At 52.1% G+C, this 21,654-nt stretch overlaps 1 protein-coding gene and 1 long non-coding RNA gene across 2 annotated transcripts; one reads left to right on the top strand and one right to left on the bottom strand.

Annotated features, from left to right (window-relative positions):
• Positions 1-496: 496 nt before the first annotated feature.
• On the bottom strand, positions 497-20,463 carry Stra6 (signaling receptor and transporter of retinol STRA6). Its single transcript, NM_001029924.2, is given in 19 exon segments — positions 497-1,316; positions 1,858-2,013; positions 2,445-2,608; positions 3,316-3,417; positions 3,502-3,619; positions 4,578-4,711; positions 5,558-5,633; positions 7,173-7,335; positions 8,751-8,812; positions 9,012-9,091; positions 9,275-9,342; positions 11,757-11,879; positions 13,465-13,631; positions 13,807-13,830; positions 14,138-14,277; positions 15,309-15,394; positions 15,716-15,782; positions 19,494-19,622; positions 20,239-20,463. Coding segments are annotated over 18 exon segments (2,013 nt in total). The 5' UTR covers positions 19,607-19,622; positions 20,239-20,463; the 3' UTR covers positions 497-1,146.
• LOC120094173 (uncharacterized) lies at positions 13,213-19,708 on the top strand. The gene is made up of 4 exons (XR_015627281.1): positions 13,213-13,538; positions 13,730-13,878; positions 16,400-16,532; positions 19,322-19,708. It is a non-coding gene; the product is annotated as an uncharacterized LOC120094173 (long non-coding RNA).
• Positions 20,464-21,654: the final 1,191 nt, after the last annotated feature.

Here is a 21,654-nt window from a genome sequence, read left to right as displayed (position 1 = left end):
CCCAGATATGGGTTCGAATGGCTAGGAGGCACGTCTGGTGACCCGTGCATGTGTTTGACCTATGGTTGGGACTGAACAGGCATGATTTTGAGGCTCCCTCATCTAAACAGGGGGAACCACATGAAGAGCATCTCTCTGATTCATACATCTTCCGTCTTGTCCAAGACCCCAGTGTGTCTGTGTCTCTGCTGCCCTGTGCAAGCTCACTCCACTCACATTAGCCTCCTCTGCCCTGAGCCCCCTCCAAGCCTTTCTTTATTCCCTAGAGTCTCTGCCATTCCTGAAGTCGCTTCTCCCCAGATCCTGCCCGTTCTTTAAAACCTGAAAGTCCAACATCTATACTGTCTAGGAATGACATTGTAGGGCCCCTAGTCATATTACGCCAACCCAGGGACTCTCCCTACACTTCCCCAGTGTCCAGCCCAGCACACTGCTGGAACACCCAAAGTGCCCCCAACTGTCCCACATGGAGCTCAGAGTAAATTTACAGACAGTGTAGTGGTTCCCCTGAGAGCCCTCCTCCAGTGAGGAGGAGTGTTCCTCAGAGGCACATTTATTACAGAGAGCACACTAACTTCTTTCATGACAACTAACAGCATTAAAACTACAAAAAAAAATCTGGTTTTTGGAGAGGGCAGTTCCGTGGGGCCTCTTGGAGTCTGACTTGGCTGCACAAGAAGGGGTGGGAGTGGAAGAGAGAGGAAGCAGAGAGCTGGGGCAGAGAGGAAACCCACACAGGCTCCACCTTTATGGTGGGAGGCTGAGGTGGGGCGAGCTGGGATAGGAGATATTCTGGATTTTCATTACCAACAGGGAGTAAGAGGGGCCTCACTGAGGCCCAGCAAGCTGATGGCAGAGCCAGTGTGCGGAGGAGAGGCCTAAATGTGCCCACCCTTTCCCTGACTGTTCCAGGACAAAGAACCCACTAGCTGTTTCCTCTAGAGCCCTAGCTGGTAGCCTTGTGGACAAGCACAGACCAAAGTCCTCTGGAAGCTGGTGGTGTAGACACAGTGACTCCAGTCCCCTGATCCCCTGGTTGGCAGAGTTGCTGCTGGGGGAGGGGCTTGCTGACATGAATGAGAGGGAGGATGTAGACAAGAATGTGCCTTAGCACATAAAAGCAGGGTGGTGTGGTTTTCTTCACCCTCAGGGCTGGGTGCCATTGGCCTTGGCACTAGTAAGGGCTGCCTTCCGAAAGGCCTGCAGACTTGGGTTGTGGAGCAATGTGTAGGCCAGACCCCACCGGGCCCTGCTCCGGCTGCCTTTGGGTCCTGCTCCCTTGGCCATCAGGTCCTTGGTCTGTAGCAATTGCATACCTGAGAGAGAGGGGGTTGCAAGGGAGAGAGAAAGGCCTTCTATGAGCCCCAGCCAAGCTTCCTTGGGCCACAGACCTGAGAGGAATCTAAAAGCCCCAGACAAAGCCAGGGTTCCAGCTACCAGCTGGGGCAGAAATCTGGGCTGCAGAAGCATCCTACCCTGCTAGTAGGAGAGCAGGGAGGGGATGAGGTGAAGGAACGTGAGGCTGTCAGACAGACAGCAGAAGGTGAGGGCTGGCCTAGTATCCCCTACCATAGACCTCCTGGGCAGAAGGAGGTATTACCTCACTCCGGAGGAAGTCAGGGAGGAGGATCAAGACAGCCATTCCATTCTCCGTGCACATATAACACATATGTATGTGCAAGCCCATGTTAAAGACAAAAGTACCCTGAGACCCAAGCAGGAGGGTGACAACAGGAAACTGAAGGACAGACAGAGGACAAGAGACTTCCTGGCTCACTAGTTTGGAAGGGGCTTCCCATGACTCCTTCCTGAGAAACTGGGATTCTATCTATGTCCACAGTCAGGGTAAAGAAGTACCTTCTTCTTCTGCTGCTGGTCTGAGGCTGTCCTGGGGGGCCAGTGGGGGCTGGGGCTGTGGACTTGGCACATGAAGGAGCAGGGCACAGAAGGCTATGACTCCTGGGTGTGACTGGCTGGCCTCAATCCTCAGGAAGTTTCGGTATGTGTGATAGCCTAGGATGGGTTGGAGACAGAAGGCTGAGGCATAAGGGGCCCTTGGCAGACTAGAGGTATTCAGAAACAGAAAGAGGCATTCAGGGAGTATGCATACACTCCAGCATCGAGCAAAGCATGGAGCCCACACACTGTACACAAACACTGGCACCCTTGTTAGAATACACCACAGCCACCTCTGCTTCCTTCACATGCTTGTCCTGCACCAAGACGCTCTGGCACATCTCAGCACACACATGCTGCACACACCTGTGAAGCCCTGGCAGCGTGCACACATTGCACACACATGCCTCGCACCACAGAGCCTTATCAGTGCTCACACACCTGCTGCACGTGGACGCAGAAGCCTGCCCCATCAGATCAGCTCAGAGGTCGGGGTGCAGCAGCTGCTTGGACAGCTCAGTCCCTCGGTCCCCGCCTAGTGACCTTACCTGGATCCAGGGAGGCAGCTCTCTGCGGCAGCAGGCTGAGGTCCATCTGGCCGAGGTGAACAGTGTTGTAGAGAGAAGAGAGGAGCACCCGCCAAATAGCCATTATGGCTCCCACCAGCATGTTGATGGGGAAGAGAAGAAAAGTGGCTACGCAGAGCATGCGCCTGGGGATAGGGAAGAGAAAGGCTGAGGTGGGTCTCCCCTACAGTCTTGTGCCAGGCCGGGGTCTTACCTTTCTGCCCTTAGTCTCTTACTGGGTGTGCTTTTGTGCAGCCCAGGAAGAAAAGAGTTTAGTTTCAGGTGTCTGCCTCTGTCACTTGTTTTTGAGACCGGATCTCTCACTCAACTTGGAGCTCACTGATTTAGCAAAACTAAGTTGGCTAACAAGTCCCAGGGATCTTCCAGACATGTGCCACGATGCCCGACTTTTTATGTGTGGGCTGAGAAGCAACATAGGTTCTCGTGCTTGCATAGCAAGCACCTTACCAACGGAGTCATCTCCTCAACCCTCCCCGATATTCCCATCTTCCTCCTCTGGGTCCCCTGTACACAAAGTCCAAGCTCCTCTTGGGAGCCAAGATCTTCCCACACCCTTGCTCCAAAGTGAAACATCTGAGGGAATAGGATGTTAGTGATCCTCAAAGCAAGAAAGACACTTGGCAGAGCTGGGTTAACAGCTCAGTAGTAGACTGTGTGTCTACCATACACAAAGCCCTGGGCTTGCAAGGCTGTGGGTTCTCAGCAGCCCAAAGATCTCCTGGAAGAAGATTAGCTCTGTGACAGGTAAGAAAGAAGCATTTTTAGAGGACAAAAATCTACAGAGAGAGGAGTCTGGGGTCTGAGGGAACCACAAACTCAGAGCCCACCTTACCGGTTGGTCAGCTCCGGGTATCCGTGGTGAGACTCTAGGAAGACCCAATTGGCTGCTATGTTCTGCAGGATTACAGCCAAGACCAGAGTCAGCCAGAAGGGCCTGTATGTGGATGGGATGTGGAGAGGGCTGCGGTTAGTGGGCCCTTCAGAAAATCCCAAAGCCTCTGTTCTTCGCCTCACTCACCATGTGGATTCCAGGGACCGGAGGAGCAAGAGGTTCCTACCATGGAGTAAAGGCACAAACACTAGGAAGGCCAGGATTGTGGTCCCCAGGAAGAAGATGACCTGCTGCACCAGGAGCCCTGCAGGGGGCAGAAGGGACAAGGGGACAGACAAAAGTTTCTCTAGGAGCAAGTTAACTCAAGGAAGCCCAGGGTTTCTGTGCTACTCCCATTCCAGGTCACTGCCTGAGCCTTGGTTTCTTCGTCTATAAAATAAGGATAGTAGTCCCTATCTTGGAAGGATCTTTTAAGATTCCAAGGGCCTCAGAATCCATGTTATTGTCCCCAGCTTGATCCTGAGTTCTTGGGCATAATTACTGTTTAAATAAGCATGTGTGTGACTGTGAGCTTAGCCCCTGTAGGTGCTGAGTGTAGCTATGGAAACCATCGGGCTATAGTCACCTAGGATAGCGTATACAGAAGGACTTGGAAGGCCTAAGGTTGACCAGGGTGAGGAACAAACCTTTTACTTCTACTCTTTCCTCCATCCCCCATCACACTTTGCCTCCTCCCCTGGGTGAGAATAGGAGATCTGAGGACCAGGTCTGGCCTTTGGACTTCCAGGAGGAACCAGGTACTCAAAGTTCAAGTATGTTGCATACCATGAGTCTGAGAGGAGAACTTGAGACATAGTCTAGAAGAGTCCCTGAGGGTCATCTGAGCAGATTATCTCAGGGCAGCACCCCTATGCAACCCTGACATGTCCATGGATCCTTGCTGGCATCTCCCAGAATGAGGAACCCTTCACCCTGAGGCAACTCGCTATGGCCAGCCTTCTCCTACCAGAAGCATCCACGTGCTACCTTAAATGTGCTACATTCAGACCTATGTCCATCATGTACACAATTACCCAAATGTACCTTCCTATGAAGGGTCCCCCTTTCTGGGGGCTCCTTCACCACCCTCCAGAGCAAGCTTCCTGAGAGCAAGAAGGACAGGTGTGTTCCTCCTACTGCCCTGCCCAGCCCAGGAAAGTCTTTGCCAAGTACCCATACTTCCCACCAGGGCTCAGCTCAGGGAACAAACCAAGTGGGCTCACCAAGGCAGCTGAAGGCCGTCTGGTAGGCACTGAAGCTCATCCAGCAGACTATGGCTTGGCGAGAGGGGTGAGTACTCTGAAGAGGGGGACCCAGATCCAGGGCAGCCCCTCGGTGCAGTGCTTTAAGATTGGCCCTGGGTTGAGAACAAATAGTGACCTTGGGGGACAACAACACAGTACCTCTAAATGGTAACCTAGGGTGAGCATATGGCTGGTATCAGGGAACCTCAGGGATTCAGAATCCTGGTGGTTAACTCAATCTGGGGGTGGTCTTCCTGAGGAGGCAAGGTTGGTAGAGTCCTGGAAGACCTCAGACAGAGGGCAGAACCTGAACCACCACTAGAAACAGAACCGGCACCCAGCTGGGCCACCAGGGAGTAAGGCAAGGCAGAGGGCCTCAAATTCCAGGGCAAGTAGGGCCAGCTCTGTGGTCTAGAGTTCTCCAGTAGGAACACTGAGGCCTGGTGAGTGCCCAGAGAAGGTAGACCAGTTCTCTGCACCAGTCATCTGTCAGAACAGACTCTTGAATGGCCCTCTACTCTCCACAGTGCTTGCTCGCATCCCATCCTCTGTGCGCTTTTCTCCTCTGATACTCTTCATGTAGTCACTCCTGCCTTTGGTACCCTTCATCCCTCAGCCTCTTCAACCATTGGAACTGGATTCTTCTTTACCAGTCCTCCCAGGGCCCCTTCTCACAGGCAAACTCTCCAGCAATGTATTGTCCCCTGTACCACTCACAGAACTTGAAGACAACCAGACATGTCCCCGTGGCCCCATGGCCCTGTTTACCCATCCCCAGGGTAAGTGAGCCCCACCTTCTCCTCCCACCACACACAGCCAACTTGGGGACAGGGCATGCACTCTGTGGCAGCCTGACTTACAGTGGCTTGTCCCTCCCTCCTGGATTGGGGTCCCTCAAGTCCTCAGGGCTTAGTTCCCTGCCCTATCTCTGTACCTGAGTGTCAGGTCCTGTAACTGACCTGTGAGTCCTCAGGGAGCGGATCAGAAGCAGGAAGGTTAATGAGCAGGACAAGACCAGAGCTGAGATATAACATGCTGGATGGGAGAGAGCAGAGGAGAGCAGGGGCTAGAGGCTTGTCCAGATCCTCAGACCCCTGCACTTTATTCTAAGAGGAAACCACTAGGGTCTAGCTCCAGTTCTTGGGTGCAACACTGGCCTGACATCGTCTATGGCTCCATCCTGCCCAGTAACATATGATACCCAAGAAAGAGAAAGGGCAGCTTTGAGTCATAGACAGGGCCTTCACCTTGGTTTTGTTGCTTACATTGCTATAACCCCTGTAATGAGAGATTCCTACCTGGCATCTGCCTGCAGCTCCTCTCTTTCTGCTCATGTAGCTGACTTCAAGGGGGCCTTGTGACAAGCACAGGCTTCAATCTGACGGCCATGTTGCTGTGGCCCACTTCCTAGAATGACTCTGGCAGTAAATCCATCTGCCACAGAGAGTTGTGTCTCACTACCTACCATAATGAAGGAGGTGTCAACTGCTACCTATCTCCTCTGAGTGGGGCCTTTCTTCTCAACTCTCTCCACAACCCAGGCCATTCAGTCATATAAAGTCAGGCCCCATCCCCTGTAGTGGTGAATAGAAAACTCTGAACAAATGTATAACAATACTGTGGGTGCAACTGACATACTCCAAACCCACATGCCAGCCAACCTCACTCTAGACCCTCACAGCAATGCACAGGGTCTCTCACAGGAACTGTTCAGGGAGGGCTTGACAGCTCATGCCTCTGCACCCTCCCTGCTCTGCTTTGCACTGCCAGCATGTCCTGGCCTGTGGAACAAGGATGGTGTCAGGAAAATATTTAAAGCAACCACACCTCCATCTGCAACGTTGGCTGCCTAAGCTCCAACCATTGCATGCGAGTCCCCCCCAAAGCCAGAATGGTAATTTCAGTAAGGGAATCTCAAGTGGGCCAATGGAACATGTCCCCATGAGATATGACTCTCAGACTTTGTGACAAGGTGGAAGGAAGCCCAAACTTGGGCTTCAGGGATCTATATTCCATCTACTGTGCCCCGTTGTACAACCTGAGGCCAGTCCCACTCTGTGTGTCTCCCACAAACTTCTGGGAGAGACTAGGGGTGGATAGGAAGGTCACTATAAGGCGTATCAGACCCTGAAGGGGTGACTGGTGGTGAGCCTTGAGGCTCATTTCATAGGAAGCAGGAAGAAGGAGACGGTTCAGACAGACAAGGATTGGGAAGAGAAAGAAGGTATCCTAGCAGGCTGTACCCTGTGCCAAGAGGGATTTATTACCCATAAGTTCCAGCTCCCATCCCACCTACTAGTCTTCTCCTCCTTCTCTACCCTGAGGTCATATAGCCATGGGCTTCTCTTTCACTACAGCTAGAGAGTTAGTCAAAGATACTGGGACTGGGAGAGAGGGAGATGTCACAGAGGTTAAAAAGGATCATAGACTGCACAGATGTGGAAGCTCCAACTGCTCCCATTTTGAGATGAGGAGTGGAGACCCAGAACAGGACTGTGTTCAGGGCAGACTAAAACCACATCCAGTAGCCTGTCTCCCATCCCCACTATGTTAAGGAATATCAAGCGATCTCACCTTCCACGGCCCATAGGTGATGCTTCACCAGCTCTACCACCTCCTGCCTGTCTTCAGAGAGCACAATCCCAAAGCCCGCCAGCAGGTAGGAGACATCTGTGGTGATCCCTGCCCTCACCTTCTGCACAGTAGGCACCACGCTCACCAGCAACAGCAGGGCCACCTGGAAAAGCCCCACTGTGAGGACGAAGGGGACTAGCTGTGTGTACCACCCTGAAAAAGTATTTCCTAGTCTGCTAGAGGAGACTCTAACCAGCTGCAGCCACATATCCCTAAACTGCCCTGAGAGCAGGTTCTCTCTTCAAACAGAATGTGACATGAATGTATGACTTCAGCCCACCACGTCAAAGATAGGCTACACCTATTTATTTACCTCTACTTGTCTATCTAAGCATTTCCATCTTTGGGCTGGGCTGATGGTTCAGTCAATAGGTGCTTGGTGAACCTGAATTCGATTTCCCAGAGCCCATTTAAAAGAGGAGCACAGTGTCTCTTGCTTATAACCCTAGTACTGGGAAAGCAGAGACAGGCAGATCCCTGGTGCTCACTAACCAGGCCACCTAGCCTGCCCGGCAAGCTCCAGGCCAGGCCAGTGAGAGATTCTATCTTTAATGCAAGGTGTACAGCAATCAAAGAATGATCCTGGGAGTTGTCCTTTGGCATGCACGCACGAACACACACACACACGCGCGCGCGCGCACACACACACACACACACACACACCACTCACATAGGTGTGTGAGAGAGAGTCCAAGTTTTCCATGGTAAAGAAAGCAAATGAATATTAACGCTAGACGTTCTTGGGTTCAAATATTGGCTGCCCTAAAATATTAGCTGTGGGAACTTGGCTGAGTCGGGTTCGCTCTGCCTCGTTTTCCCTGATTGTAAAATGGAGATAAACCAGATCTATATCACCTCAGGAGTTTGGGTGGTGTTGTCGTTCTGTTTCTTATTTGTTTGTCTTTTCCAGACAGGGTCTCCTCCAGCCCAAGCCAGCCTCACACTAACTTTGTCACTAGGGACAGTCTTGGACTTCTGAGCCCCCGCCTCACCTCCTAAGTGCTGAGATTACAGGCTTATGTCTAAGCGATGCTGGGGATGAAACCAGGCTTCTGTGTATGCTAGGCACACACTCTACCAACTAAGCCACAGCCTCGGTCCCTGGGTATTTCATTTGTTTTCCGGAATTGCGCTAAAGGTGGTGGTGATTTATCAAACATGGCGACTCACAAAATCCTCCCCATGTAGAAAAGTGATTTTATTTCTTCTATTTTACAGAAGAGCTAATAGGTTCACGGGGGTGGAGAAACTTGGCCAAGGTCACCCAGGAGGTGCACAATGGAGGTACAATTTAAGTCCATGTTTATATGACGTTGAAACTTACGAATCATTATATAAACCTGCTAAGGGCTAGCATCCCTCCCACTGCATAAGCTGTTGTTTCCAAGAAGCAGAACAGCTGGCTGGATAAGGGGGCACACGGGGAGGGGGATCTGATTTGGGCCTGGGTTGTCCCACGTGTGGAGGGCCGAGGACAGGGTTTCGGGGACAATGGGCACTGCAAACAGCAGGACACACCTGGTAAGTGGCTGTTCCTGTCAGGGTGGCCGAGATCACCAGCTTCAAGGGCAGGCAGAATCCTACAGTCGCCGGAAGAAGGCATGTGGAGAACAATGTGACCCAGCCTCTGGCCCCATCCCTTCCAAGCCAGGCCAGTGTGCTCCTTGTCCAAGACTAGCAGCTGTCCTTCTGAGGGTTCTGAGGAATAAGCCGACCCTTCCCACCAGCTTCTCTGGGCAAAGGCTCCTCTTAACTCTGGGCCTCCACTGCATCACATACCTGGCTCTGGAGTGTAGATGGAATGCTGGGAAAAGGCCCAAGCCCGAGACAGAAGGCTACGCTTGGAGGCGGGATGGGAGCTACAGACAGATCAGGGGAGGCTGAGCCTCAGGAGAGAGGCCTTTGCTCAAGGCCACGTTCAAGTTGGGCCCCAGCACCATGACAATAACAGGAACCCCCTCCACAGCACTCGTTCAGCCCTACCCTCCCACATACTGCTCCCTCAGCCCCACTCGGCCTGCTGAGGCATGCCCAGGCCTTACCAGCTGTCCAGCTTCTTTGGACAGAGGAGGGCTCTCAGATACTTCTCGGAGTAGCTGGTCTGTAGCCCCTGTATGAACAAGTGTTGCAATGTCTGAGATCTGCCACCAGCAGTCCCTGGAGCCCTGGCCCAGGACACTGAATGGATGAATGAACGAAAGAACGGGTGAACAAATGAATGGACACCAAGTGGCTTCTGCAATGCCTCCTGATTAGGACAGTGGTGGTAGAGTGTGGGGAGGCTGATCTATGATCTATGGGGACAAGGGTCACACCCTGGAGAGCTACATCCTTCACAAATAAAGAGTCAAACTCCTATCACGGAACCTGAAATACTGGGACGTTCTTCCCAAGATTCCTTCTTAGTCAGATCTTGGCTTTCTGTCCTCCTATGGCCAGGACCAGGGCCAAGGGAAAGCCTTGGCCCCATGGGCTCACTGCTGCTCAGGGCGAAAGATGGTGCCAGTCTAGGGCATATACCCTAGGCTCCCCTCCTGCCGTGGCTTACTCTAGGAAGATCACAGGGTAAGGGCATTTACCCAAGCCACATTCCAGGCCTTAAGCTGCCTGCACAGTGGCAGAGGCACATGGGAAGGTGGGATGAACTTCTGTTTGGATCAGTGGGAGAATACAGGCCAGGGTCACCTGTTACCAGGGCAACCTGGAGCCCAGGGTAGGAGTGGGTCAGCTCAAAGCTTAACTGAGTCCCTTGTGGCTTAAATCTTTCTGACTAATGTCCAAAAGGATTTAATTCTCTTGGAAGTGTGGAGGAAAGAAGGAGGGGCAGACGAAACCCTATCTCTGGGGACATGGCCTCCTGTGTCCTCTGGGGGACCCTAGGCTTTGCAGAGAGAATGTAAATCTCAGGAGAGCAGGTGGTGAGCACTTAGGATCCTGCTATGTATGAATAGCAAATCTGGAGGCAAATCAAGAGGCAAGGGTCTCCTGGACGGGACAAGCCTCCTGAGTCCACAGGCTTCCCCTCTCCATGCCCTTCATTTCTCCTTAACTCCAGTTGGGTGCCTGCCAAGGCCTCTGCCTATCTGTGACCCGAGCAGCATGAACCCCAAAGAACACCACCTTGGGTGGCCCCGCTTCTCAGCTACCTGCCCTAGGTCAGCTGGGGGAGGGGAGCTGTGTTGTTCAAGCCCATGCTTGTGCTCAGAGACATTCAGCCAGGCTGGGTTTGCGGCTGGCAACTCACTCATCTCTTTGCACTTGCTTTCCCCCTCCAGCCTGCCTTACTCACCCCATCTGGGCCCTCTCCTTGGCCCCCCCCCCCTCCCTAGGAGGCCTCATGACCTCTGCACCCACAATCCTATGGCTACAGACTTGTGTCACTGGGTTTATGGTGGTGCCCATCTCCCAGCCGGTACAAGGCACTACCTGCTGGAGGTCCAAGTCAGTGGGTTCTGAAGTCCCAACATCCAGCCAGAGCCTGACATGTGGGAGAAGCTTAGAAGCCTTTCTTGATAAGTTCTTAGTAATTTTCAAGAATTACTAAGCCCTGCCTCTCTTGTCATGAGGCATCCATTTATAGCATCCATTCCTTCAAACAATTCATGATACTTTCTTTTTTTAAAAAAATCATTATCTTTTATATCTTACACTGGCCTTGAACTTCTGGTTCTCCTGCCTCTGCCTCCCAAGTTCTGAAAGGCACGATGCCCAATTTACTTGGTGCTTAGGACCAAAAACCCAGGGTCTTATGAATGCTAGGCAAGCACTCTTCCAACAGATAAAGCCTCTGCCTGTAGAGTATCTGAGCTTCATTCTGCCCAGGGCACAAGTCTGTGTATAAACAGCACAGCCCCACCCCTATGACCAGCTCGTTCCTTCGTCAGCATCTCTCCCACTCCAGCTGCTCTCTGTCCTTGACACTCACTGAATTCTGACTCCAGGAAGCCCCTTCCACCAGCCCACACTCCCCTGCACCTGACATCATCCAACACTTCAGATCAGTTCAGAATGAGCTTCCTGGACCAGCCTGACATCTGCAGAACTCTGCAGACTCGCAGGAAGGACTCTTGGATAGCTCGTTGCTGCAACCCTCAGGGGTTTCAAAGAACTGAATCCCTGAATATAGTTCTGCTTTGCTGAGTCCCCACTCTGCCTACAGCCTGGGTACCCTGGAGATCTTCAAGAACCTGGCTCAGCCCTCAGCCTGGGGAGGGAGGACAATACAAAGCAGTTACTCTGATTTTTTCCTGAGGCTTTCAGTAAGTAAAAGTGCTTGCTGAACCTGACAACCTGAGTTTGAACCCCAGGACCCAGATGGTGGAAAAAGAAAACTCACAAAAGTTGTCCTCTGACCCAGGGTGTCTCTGCCTTTGTCTCTCTCTGTCTCTCTGTCTCTCTCTTTCTCTTTCTCTTTCTCTTTCTCCCCTCCCCACCTCTCTGTTCCTCTGACACACACACACACACACACACACACACACACACACACACACACACACACAGAGGCACCCCTGCCTGCACCTTTACCTGGGAGCCTGCTCCTGTCCGATGACGGATACTCTGCACCACTTGTACTGGATACCAAAGGCTCAGGAATCCAAGACTCAGAAGCAGAGGCAGGGAGGCCAGCAAGGAGTAGTGCTTGTAGATCTGGACAGACAGACAGTCAATTAGACCTGCCTTCTGCCTTCTTTCCAGGATCCATTTCCACCCCACAAGGAACTGGGAATGGCCCAGGAACTATGGTAAGCCCCTAATTCTAGGGCCTCCAGACTAGGTTACCTCCCCATCTTATGCCCCAATGGCCTAAAGAATGTGTCACAAGCTCGTCCTAGACCCCCATGGACTTCAGTGAGACTTGCAACCTGCCATCCGCTTTCTCCGTTTTTGTGCTCCCAGCATGTTAGGGCACATACTGTTAAAAACTAGACAAAAGGGGGTGGTGAAGAGATGGCTCAGCGGTGAAGACTATTGGCTGCTCTTTAGGGGCTTGGGTTTGATGTCCAGCACCTATGTGGCAACTCACAGCTGTCTGCAACTATAGTTCCTAGGATCTGGTGCCCACTTCTGGCTTCCACGGTGCTACATGCATGTGATGTGTATGCTTGTGTATGTCTATGTATATATGCGTACATACAGACACTCATACACATTTTTTTAAAAAAGTTAAATCTAAAAATAAATTAGACAAAGGCCTAATTGTGTCTAGTACAATTGATCTAGTACATGCTCCAGAATCCATGTGAGACCTCCCTAGGTCGTCTCCTTCCATATTCCTTCATTCAACTTTCAATTCTATATGGGATTTATTTTGAGGGCAGAGGGCTTCTTGTATACCAAATTCTAGGTGCTAAACAGTATCCAAGTTCCTTGGCAAAAAAACCTCTTAGATTTTTGTATTGGGGAATGGGGGCATTGTTTTCTATTTTGAGCCAAGGTCTAGCTAGCTATGTAGTTCAAGTTGGCCTCATATTAGTTATCCTCCTGCCTCAGCTTCCCAAGAACTAGGATTACAGTTGGTATCCATGATACTTGACTTTAAAAACAATTCCTAATCTTCATCTTTCTGGAGAGATTGGTGTTACCAACCCCTTTGACAAGTGGGGAAACTGAGTCCCAGGCAAGTGCCACTTCTCTCAGAGCACTCAGCACTAGGTAGTACCACCTTGCTTGTGTATTGTGTCTCTACTTCTGGAAGGACAGCTCCTAGAAAGCTAGGGACTTGCTTTATTTTGTCCACAGGTATATCTCAAAGCCTGGAAATGTTTGTTGACTGAATGAACAAAGTGGTGAAGCTGTGAAACTGGAATTGTCTGGCTAGGAAACTGAAACGCCATTTCTTTTTGGGTCTGGACTGGGGAACTTCATAGTCCCTCGCCAGTGCCAGTGAAGCTAGTTCTAGGGTTCTAGAATTCTCCTTTAGAACTCTGAGGTTATTTCCCCCCACAACACTTGCCTCTCTCTATTCTTCTTGCCCAAAGAAAGACTCAGAAATCAGGGGAGAGCAGCTGTAGGAGTCCTCCACTCTGCCCTCCTAGGCTGAAAACCGCTGGGAACAGGGCACAGATCCCTGCCCCAGGTCTCAACCCCAGAGCAGCCAAGCTTGGTGCTGACGTGGGTCGATGGGCATGAGATCCCGAGAATGACAGGAGAGCAAGGAAGCCCAGTGTGTGGACAGATGTGAGAGTCAGGCAGGCGCACCTTTCTGCGCTAAGCCACTGGGAGCCAGGGTTACCTTGGGGTCCTGAGGACACTCTGCTCTCTGCCAGACCTGAACACTGACGTGAACCCAAGATAGCACAGTACCCAGTAAGTATGCAGCTCGGTGCCCTGCCGTAGCACAGGCAGCCAGAGGGTAGTAGAGGGCTGGGTAGTAGAGCAGAGCCAGGAGCTTCCAGGGCCCTAGAGAGAGGAAACAAATGAGAGACGCTAAGAGAGAGAAGGACTCGGGGCCTAGAACATACCCACGAGAGATGCTTTTTCTGTCTCCATCTTCCAAGCCCCTCAGCTGTCCCAGTGCGTGAGAGCTCACTTTGCTCGGATCTGAGCAAAGGCTCTGCGATCCTAGCCAAGTTACCTCTTGATGTCTCCGGCTCTCCATCTGTAGAAAGGCAAAGGCAAACGGAGAAGTGCTTAGTGCAGTGCCTGAGTAAGTACTGAATAAACTAAGTACTACTTTTCATTGTTTTCTTCTCTGACCCTTAGTTCTCTCTATTGTAAACTAGAGCTATTAATGTTCCCCACCCTTTGTGGAGACTGTTGGTCTAAAGAGGTCATCCTTCGGCCAGCGGTACCCCCTACTGACAGCTGTTCCTGTTGCTGTCACCTCCCCCAGCCAACCTTAATAAACCAGGACCCCACCCTGGCCTGTCCCCATCAGGCCAGCTCCAGGATCTCTTGCTGGATACCTGGACTGGATGCTGCGGTGCGGTTCAGGAAAGGCAGTGGGTTCTCATCAGGGAGCAACAGGCACAGATTGCTGAAGAGGGCCACAAAGACAGCAGTGGGAACTGTCCAGGATCGGTTCCCAGCCAAGAAATCCACAGGGCTGCCATAGACAGGGACAGGATAACAAGAAGGCAGTCAGTCCCTGAGCCTTCGCCCCTCCACAGTGTGCTCCCTGAACGGTCAAGTCTATTGTCCAGAGGGGCGAAGGATCTCTTCACCATCTGTTCATTCACTGCCAGCACGCTTGCTGAGAGCCTAGAACCCATCCTGAGCTGGGCCCTGGGGCACAAGGCGCTGAGAACAAGCTCCAGATACTCCGCCCACCAGGGGAGCTCCAGGAAACAGCCGCCTCCTCCTGAAGAGATCTGTCAGTCTGGGCTGGCAGATCTTCAGAGAACACAGAGTCATAACATCCTTGTGTAAAGACAGCCTCCCTGGGCTGGGTGTGGACCAGAGCAGAGGGCAGACAGAGGGCACAGCAGTCCCAGGCTCGGGTTCTCTGCTTCTCTACTCTAGCTTGTCCTGGTGCTCTGAGAGCCCCAGCCCGCTTCGTCTGCTGCCCACAGCAAAGGAGAATTCTCCCTGCGCCAAGCAGAATCTCGGGGTGCTTTCACAGCAGCCTCCCATTCCCACGGGGCTTGTGGCTGGCACCTTTTCCAATGTTTGCAGTCTTCCTCTCCAGCCAGCCCAGTCCCATGCCCTCAGGATGACACCTAGCTCACTCTCCAGAGTTGCAAAGGAAAGCCAAAGGAAAAAGGAAAAGAAAGTTGTAGCCATAGAGGCCACAGGGCGATTGCTCACTACTCACAATCCCAAGATGCTCTCAAGAGAAATATCTCTGAGAAGCATCAGGGGGTAATGACCACTCTAAGTCTGAGGGCTACATACCAGGACCTACGTTTCTCTAGAATCCTTTCTTCCATGTCCTAAACACTCAAGCAAGTAGATGGAGTAGCCTCTTCACCTCTTGTTATACCTACCAGCCTAAGCCAAGAAAGGGCTCCAGACCGAGAAAGACAGGGCTGTTCCTGAAGTCAGAGTTGGCTTTAAACATCTAAGAAGTCACCCAACTTCCTAGAGGAGCCTTATCAGCTGGGTCTCAAATGCGGCTTTGCAGAGTCTAGTACAAACCTGGGCAGTCCAGGTCTGCAATGAGCACAGTGTGGCCAAAGCCTGCGACGTCTCACCAGTAAGGCCAGCAGCAGCAGAGCCAGGAGCTGGAGGAAGAGAGAAGCACAGGGCTTGGATGTCAGGCTTCCCAGGGATCTGAGTTCCAAGATTTGTCCCTGTCAGTCTCAAAAAACAAACAAACAAAAAAAAACACTTCTCACCCACCCAATTGCATATTCAGTCATGTGACATCTTAGAGACTGGCTAAAAGACAACAGAGTAGGTCAGCACTTCAGGCTTGGGATCCCTGTAGGGAGAGCTCCCAAATAACCTTCCCTGGGGACACTAGGTCTCTAGCACCATCCCAAATGGGAACATAGATCCTTCTGCCTGGACTGGCGGTGGGTGGCAAGGCAGGCTGGACTTACCGACAGTGAGGCCAAGCAGGCATGGTGCAGGGCAGGCGGTACAGTGGGCTGGCAAAGGGGATTCACCCTGTGGAACAAATGATCCACAGGTTTAGCTGTAGGTAGGCTTTAAGGCATTGCCCACAGAGGAGGCCTCACCAGCATCTCCCTCAGTCCCCACCCAAGTCTGTTCAGTTCTGATTTTCAGGGTGAGTCTGGACTCCCAAACCCTGTGCTATGCCGGCCTTGTGTCATGCTATAGGGCTAGAGGAAGGAGAATCTTGGGAGACACAGAGTAAGCAAGCTTGATCTAAATATCTATTCTTGCTCACCCAGACAATCTCTATCCTCCAAGCATCCTCCTCATCCATCTACCTTTAGGGGACCCCAGCTGCTCCTAGCCTCACAGACCCCTTCACAGAGCAGAGGTTGAGCACACTACCGGAATCAAACAATCTAGCATTTAGTCCTGTCTGACTTGCTTCTGGTGCTTGATTGATCCAGGACTGGAAGGAACCTCTCTCTTTTCCCAGTCCATCTCATTAAAAGTGTTAATGTACAGCGAAACAGTTTGCACAAACTGCCCAAGGATGCTTGGCCAAGGAAATAAAAATGGTCAGAAATCGAGGCCATACAGCCCTCCACGTCCTGTACCTGCTGAGCTGAACACACTAAATGAAGTATTCTTTTTCCTAATCACCACAGAGGCTCCCTGGGGGCTGGCAGATGTCCCGCTCTGAAGGTGACTTAAGCACAGAAGGAAAGAGCTCAGTGAGGACCACAAAAGTAACTTCCATGGCTGGCTCCCATGGCAGAGAAAGCTTGAGGCTACAGATGGGTAAGTGAGGAGGCTGGGTTACAGGACTGATGGTTTTCTAGCCTGCAAGGCTTGGGTCTGAGAGGTAGAGGGAGGTGTCCAAGGTGAGTGAGGCCTGAGAAGATGGGACTGTGGCATGTGGGATGGGGTGGGAGGAGTGAAGAGTTGGGGGGAGGGACTAGGGAAAGGCTGAAGTTGAAAGGAGTTGATGCTGTGGCTTGGTTTGCCTTGTCAGAAGGTTAGGATACCCCAACCTGCTAGATCGCAAAGAGAAGTAAAGACCTGTGCAGAGTCCTGGGACCACCTGCACGGTCAGCCTCCTCCATCCATCTTTCTTGCAGGATTTCCTGAGCTCATCATTGAGGTGGAGAAGGTCAAATGGGTCTTTCCTGCACCACTTCTAGCCCCAGCAAATTTGCTCCCAGTGGGAATGTGCCTGCCATGCAGGAGAGTGGGGGATGGGTATCTTGTCTGAGCTTAGGTCTTGCAGTGTGGGGAATGGGTGGAGCTCTGACCAGCCCTAGGGCCTCAGGAGCATCCCTCTAGTCCCTAAATCCTTCTCCGTGTCTAGTTTCTACTCAGCCCAGCACTTCCAGCCTTGCCAGGACAGGGACGCAGCACTCTGACCTTTAAGTAGCTTGGCCACTTTCTCACAAACCCACATCAAACTAGAAGCCACTCCAAGCCTGGGAACCTTATTTAGGGACTTGTCTTCAGAACCTCTGGTCCTTACTAAATGTAAGGTTTCTAGCTGACACCTAGTTTAATGTGTTCGCTGTCCATGGGTGGGGACTCAGCTTTTGTATGATTGGTCAGAGGATAACATAGATATCACCAGGAGGACCACTGAGAATTCCCTCTCAGGAGAATTGTACCTCAGGAGAGATACAAACAGGTACTAAAGAGTGTAGAGGGGAGAGACAGAAAGTTCTATGTGGCTTCTGAGAAGTAGTTGAGAGGGTCAGCAGTCTTCATTGTCAGCTTGACTGCATTAGCAATGCCTAGAAATCAGTGGGGCAGCTCTTGCTATTGTCTTCGAGGGTGTTCCAGAGAAAAGGAACAGAAAGGAGGAGACCCTTCCTGAACATGGACAGTACCACCGCCTGGGCACAGTACTAGCACTCGTCCTGCTGTTTCCTTACTGCCCAGATGCTCGTAAGCACCTTTTGCTATGCCTGTGCTGCCGTGATGGACTGGGTCCTCAAACCACGAGCCACACAATCCCTTCCCCCCTGAAGTGGCTTTTTGTTGGGCACTGGATCACGGCAATGCAAACGTGACCTTTAAGGTGCTTTTGGGCTTCAGTTGGACAGTTCTGCATCTCCCTAGGAAAAGAAGGAAAGAGGTACCCTGGACTATGGAGAGAGCCTGACAACAGAGAAGGCAGTGTGGCTAGCACTAGACAAGTCTCTCGGTTGGTCCAGAGGAAGGCCAGGGCAAGGTTAAAGCTGGCATGAGAGGCACTAAAATACTGTGGAGCCTGCCCGTGCAAGAAGCCTGTGGCTGAGTCTATCCTGACCCTGGGGCCCCACTGCAGCTCCATCCTACGGTACACGCTAAGGTACAGAAAGTCTGCATCCTGGAACTCTTCAAAGCTTTGATGTAGCACACCCCTGGGGTGTCTGACTCACATAGGGAGAGGTGAACTCAAGTTCATCTCTTAGGGAATCCCCTGTACTCCCTCCTGGCCTCCTTTCTCATCTCTGGGGGAGGAGGGAAAGAAGAGGGGGTGGTGTCTAGACTTGTTTTCCCCCTAAAATGGTAAATTCCAGTAATCCCCTTCATTCTATAGACCCTTTTCTCTGAAGACCCAGTCCCCACCATACACTTACTCTATTCTGAGACTATACACAGATATCCCAGCAAGAGCTCGTTACAGGCACCTGGCTTCCAGCCTGTGCCCAGTTGGTCCCTGATACTCACAAGGACACAGTTTCTGATTGGGTCCTTCCTTACCCCAAGTTAAGAGCTTTAGTTTCCTTGGAGAGGCTAGGCCCCTCCTCTAGTCCACCACTGTGTAGCTGAGCTGGGGAGGCTGAGAGAGGGGGAGTCACAGTCTGGCTGACCACAGGCTTCTTCTGCAGGTGGCCAGAACCCTAAGTCCTCCAAACAACAGCTCTTTCCCTCGAGCCTGGGTGGGGCCTCAATCCCTGCTGGGTGACCCCAACCAAGCCAGGCTGCAGTCCTAGCCTCTGGGGAAACACTTGAGCATTTTTTCCTTCTCCAGTTTCAGATTTTAATGGTGAACAGATGTGCACACATCTGGCTTCCTACCACCCCTCCACCCCATCTCACCCCACCCCCCACCTCTCTGCCTCACCTTTCAGGGGAGAGCCAAACTCAGGGTACCCCAGAGGTAGGCAGTCTTAGGGAGAGCAGTACCATGCCACAGAAAACCCCAGCTCCTCTGCCAAGGTGGCCAAACTAAACACAGATAGGAAGGGTCTAGGCCAGGAGTTCTCAGAACAACCATGGGGTGAGGGGAAGCTGACCTACCTGCAGGCCCTCCTTGGACTAGCCTGTACACTTGCTTCAAGAACAAGGCCTCCTCTCTCTCTCCATTCCTTCCCAAACTCCCTCCACTCAGAGTGGTCCAGAGATAACGGTGTGCCCCAGTGTGGCCCCTGGCTTCCCAGGTTTTTTTCTCCTACAGTTCCTGACTTTCCTATGCCTGTAAAGTCCCAGGGACAAACCCTACACCAATCATCACAGAGGTCTGTGACAGCCCCCCCCCACACACACACACACTGCTCCCCATCCACATGGCCTCAAGCCCTTCTTAATAATAGATCAAGAACTGTTGTCCCCAGGTTTTATAGAAAGTCTGAGACCCAAAAAGGCTGCGAGCTGCTGAGAGGTCACACAGCAGATAAATGGGAAAGCCAATCTTAGACACTTGCCCGGGGTCTCGCTGCCTCCATCTTGGCAACCTCTCTACTAGAGCCGGCTCTGATGGCTGCCTGAGCCAACTGCCACACTTACCCCTCTGGCTGCACCTCCTCAGCTCCTAGAGGTTCCTCGATGTACCAGCTGCTGTAGTCATCTGTCACCCCGGAGGAGGTCTGGCTTCCATTCTCAGAGGCCTGGGATTCCATGCTCCAGCTCTTCTTCCTTGACCCCAGACAAGGGGGAGGGAAGGGGGAGGCATACAAATGTGAAAAGAGGCTTAAAAGAAAAAAAAAGAAAGAAACAAACAAAGGAACATTTCTTTTTAATCCTAAAGGTTACTTTCTTGCTTTTAGCTCTCTGGGAAAAGTCGTCTGGGACTTCAGGTCAGGGGAGAGCTGGAGGAGGGGCAGTGGGGTTGTGTGGGGGCACACAGAGTCTCCTCTTGAACTTTCCTACCCAATCTTGCCTGGTCTGACAGAGTATTCTGCACCCCTGGAGGTTCGGGCTCTTGCTGGGAGCGCCTAGTGGACCAAATGACCTGTTACCAGTTGGTTCACTTTCAAAGATTCCTCTTGTGCAAACTGCCCGCAGAGACCCCTTCCTTCCCCGCCCCAAGCCCACCCAGATGGACCCACAGACAGAGTAGAAAGGGGGACCAAGGAGGAAGGAGCCGCAGAGATGAAAGGGTGGGCGGGCTGTGGCCGGCTCCACTTGGTCTGTCCTGCAGCTGGTCTCTCCACCCCTCCTGCTCTGGGGTCCAGCCCAAGCCCTCCCCTCTTCACCAAGGCTCCCTTGAGACCATCCCCCAGTCTCATTTGCCCCTAGCCAGCCTCTTTACCTTTTCAGCCTCAGTGCTGAGAACACACCATAACTCTTGATGAGACCCCGAAGACGAATGGCTGCTGACCGTGCGCAAGTCTACCTCCAGCACCTGCCCCAAGCTCTCTGCCTAGGCATAGCCCCTCTTCAGAACCCAGCATCGTGGCATCTTAAGGCAACACCCTACTGGGGCTGGCCACGGAGACAGGGAGGGAACCTATCCACATGGTCTCCTGAGTATATATGAGGGAGAACACACGTGTTACTCTAGTAAAACCTTTTTGTTCTTACGACTTGATTTCACAAGAAGATAACTCACCCCCACAGGCGGAAATGAGTCCTTCAAACTCAAACCAGACCTGCAAGAAGATGAACTTCGCCTGCCTGCTGCTGTTCTTGTTCCAGCCCCGGTGAAGGGGTGAGGGTTTTCCTATCCTCCCAGAGGAGCTGGACCCCTGGCTGCCCCCTCCCTTCCCTGGCCCAGCCTGTGGGGAGGAGCAAGAGGCAGACAAAGCAGAGAGCTGTTCTCAGCTCGACCTGACAGTCTGAGGCTTTCAATCCTTCAACACTCCACAGGGGATTTGGGCCATGGCCCCGTCCAGATAAGCTTTAAAAGCATTTTTATAGCATTTATTTATTTTGTGAATGTGTAGTTGGGGGGCAGAAACACATGCCATGGCAGAAGACAACTTTATAGAAATCCATCCCCCCTCTCCATCATGTGGGTCCTGGAGAGGACAGAACACAGGTTGCTGGTCTCTGATGGCAAACACCTTTACCCATGGAGCTATCTGACACCTCCCATCCTTATAAAAAAGACATTCATTCATTTATTTATTCTTTGACCAGAAACTTACTGACCACCTACTATGTGCCAGCACTGCTTTGGATGCTAGGACTAGAAAGTGCACAGTTTGGAGGACTAGCCTACCAACATATATTATATAACCTCCAGAGCCTGGGGGCTGCAGGGGGAAGGTTGTCCTGACCAGTCCCGTGGGAATTGTGTTTGCAAAAGAATTCCTGAAAAAAAAATCACCTTTGGGTGGAGCCCTGAAGGACACCAGCTGGTCCCCAGGCCCAGACAACAGAGAGGCGCTTGTTTGTTCACTGTAGAAGGAAGCTCCAGGGTGAACGTTCAGAGTGGGCAGAGCCCCAGTCTCACAGGGCCCCCTTTGCACTGCCAGCCAGGCCCACCAGACTGGATGGAGCCTGAGGCCTACGAACCTTCGTTGCCTCCTTCCCACACATCTTATCTTCCAGGAAGAAGTCTTCCTCTTCCTCCCCATCCCACAGAGGAATTGTGAAGATGGAGCTTTCTCGGACGCAACTCAGAAGCCTACACTGAACCGTCAGCTATCAGGGGTCGGGTAAATCCTGCCCCTCGGGCTCTCTGGAGACAGGGCCCTGCCTTGCCTTCCTCCGCTCTCTTTCT

This window comes from Rattus norvegicus, chromosome 8 (assembly GCF_021556685.1).
Source record: "Rattus norvegicus strain SHRSP/BbbUtx chromosome 8, alternate assembly SHRSP_T2T, whole genome shotgun sequence".
In the NCBI taxonomy this organism is placed as follows: domain Eukaryota; kingdom Metazoa; phylum Chordata; class Mammalia; order Rodentia; family Muridae; genus Rattus; species Rattus norvegicus.
The sequence above is the reverse complement of the archived record's forward strand: the minus strand, read 5'-3'. Positions and strand labels throughout refer to the sequence as shown.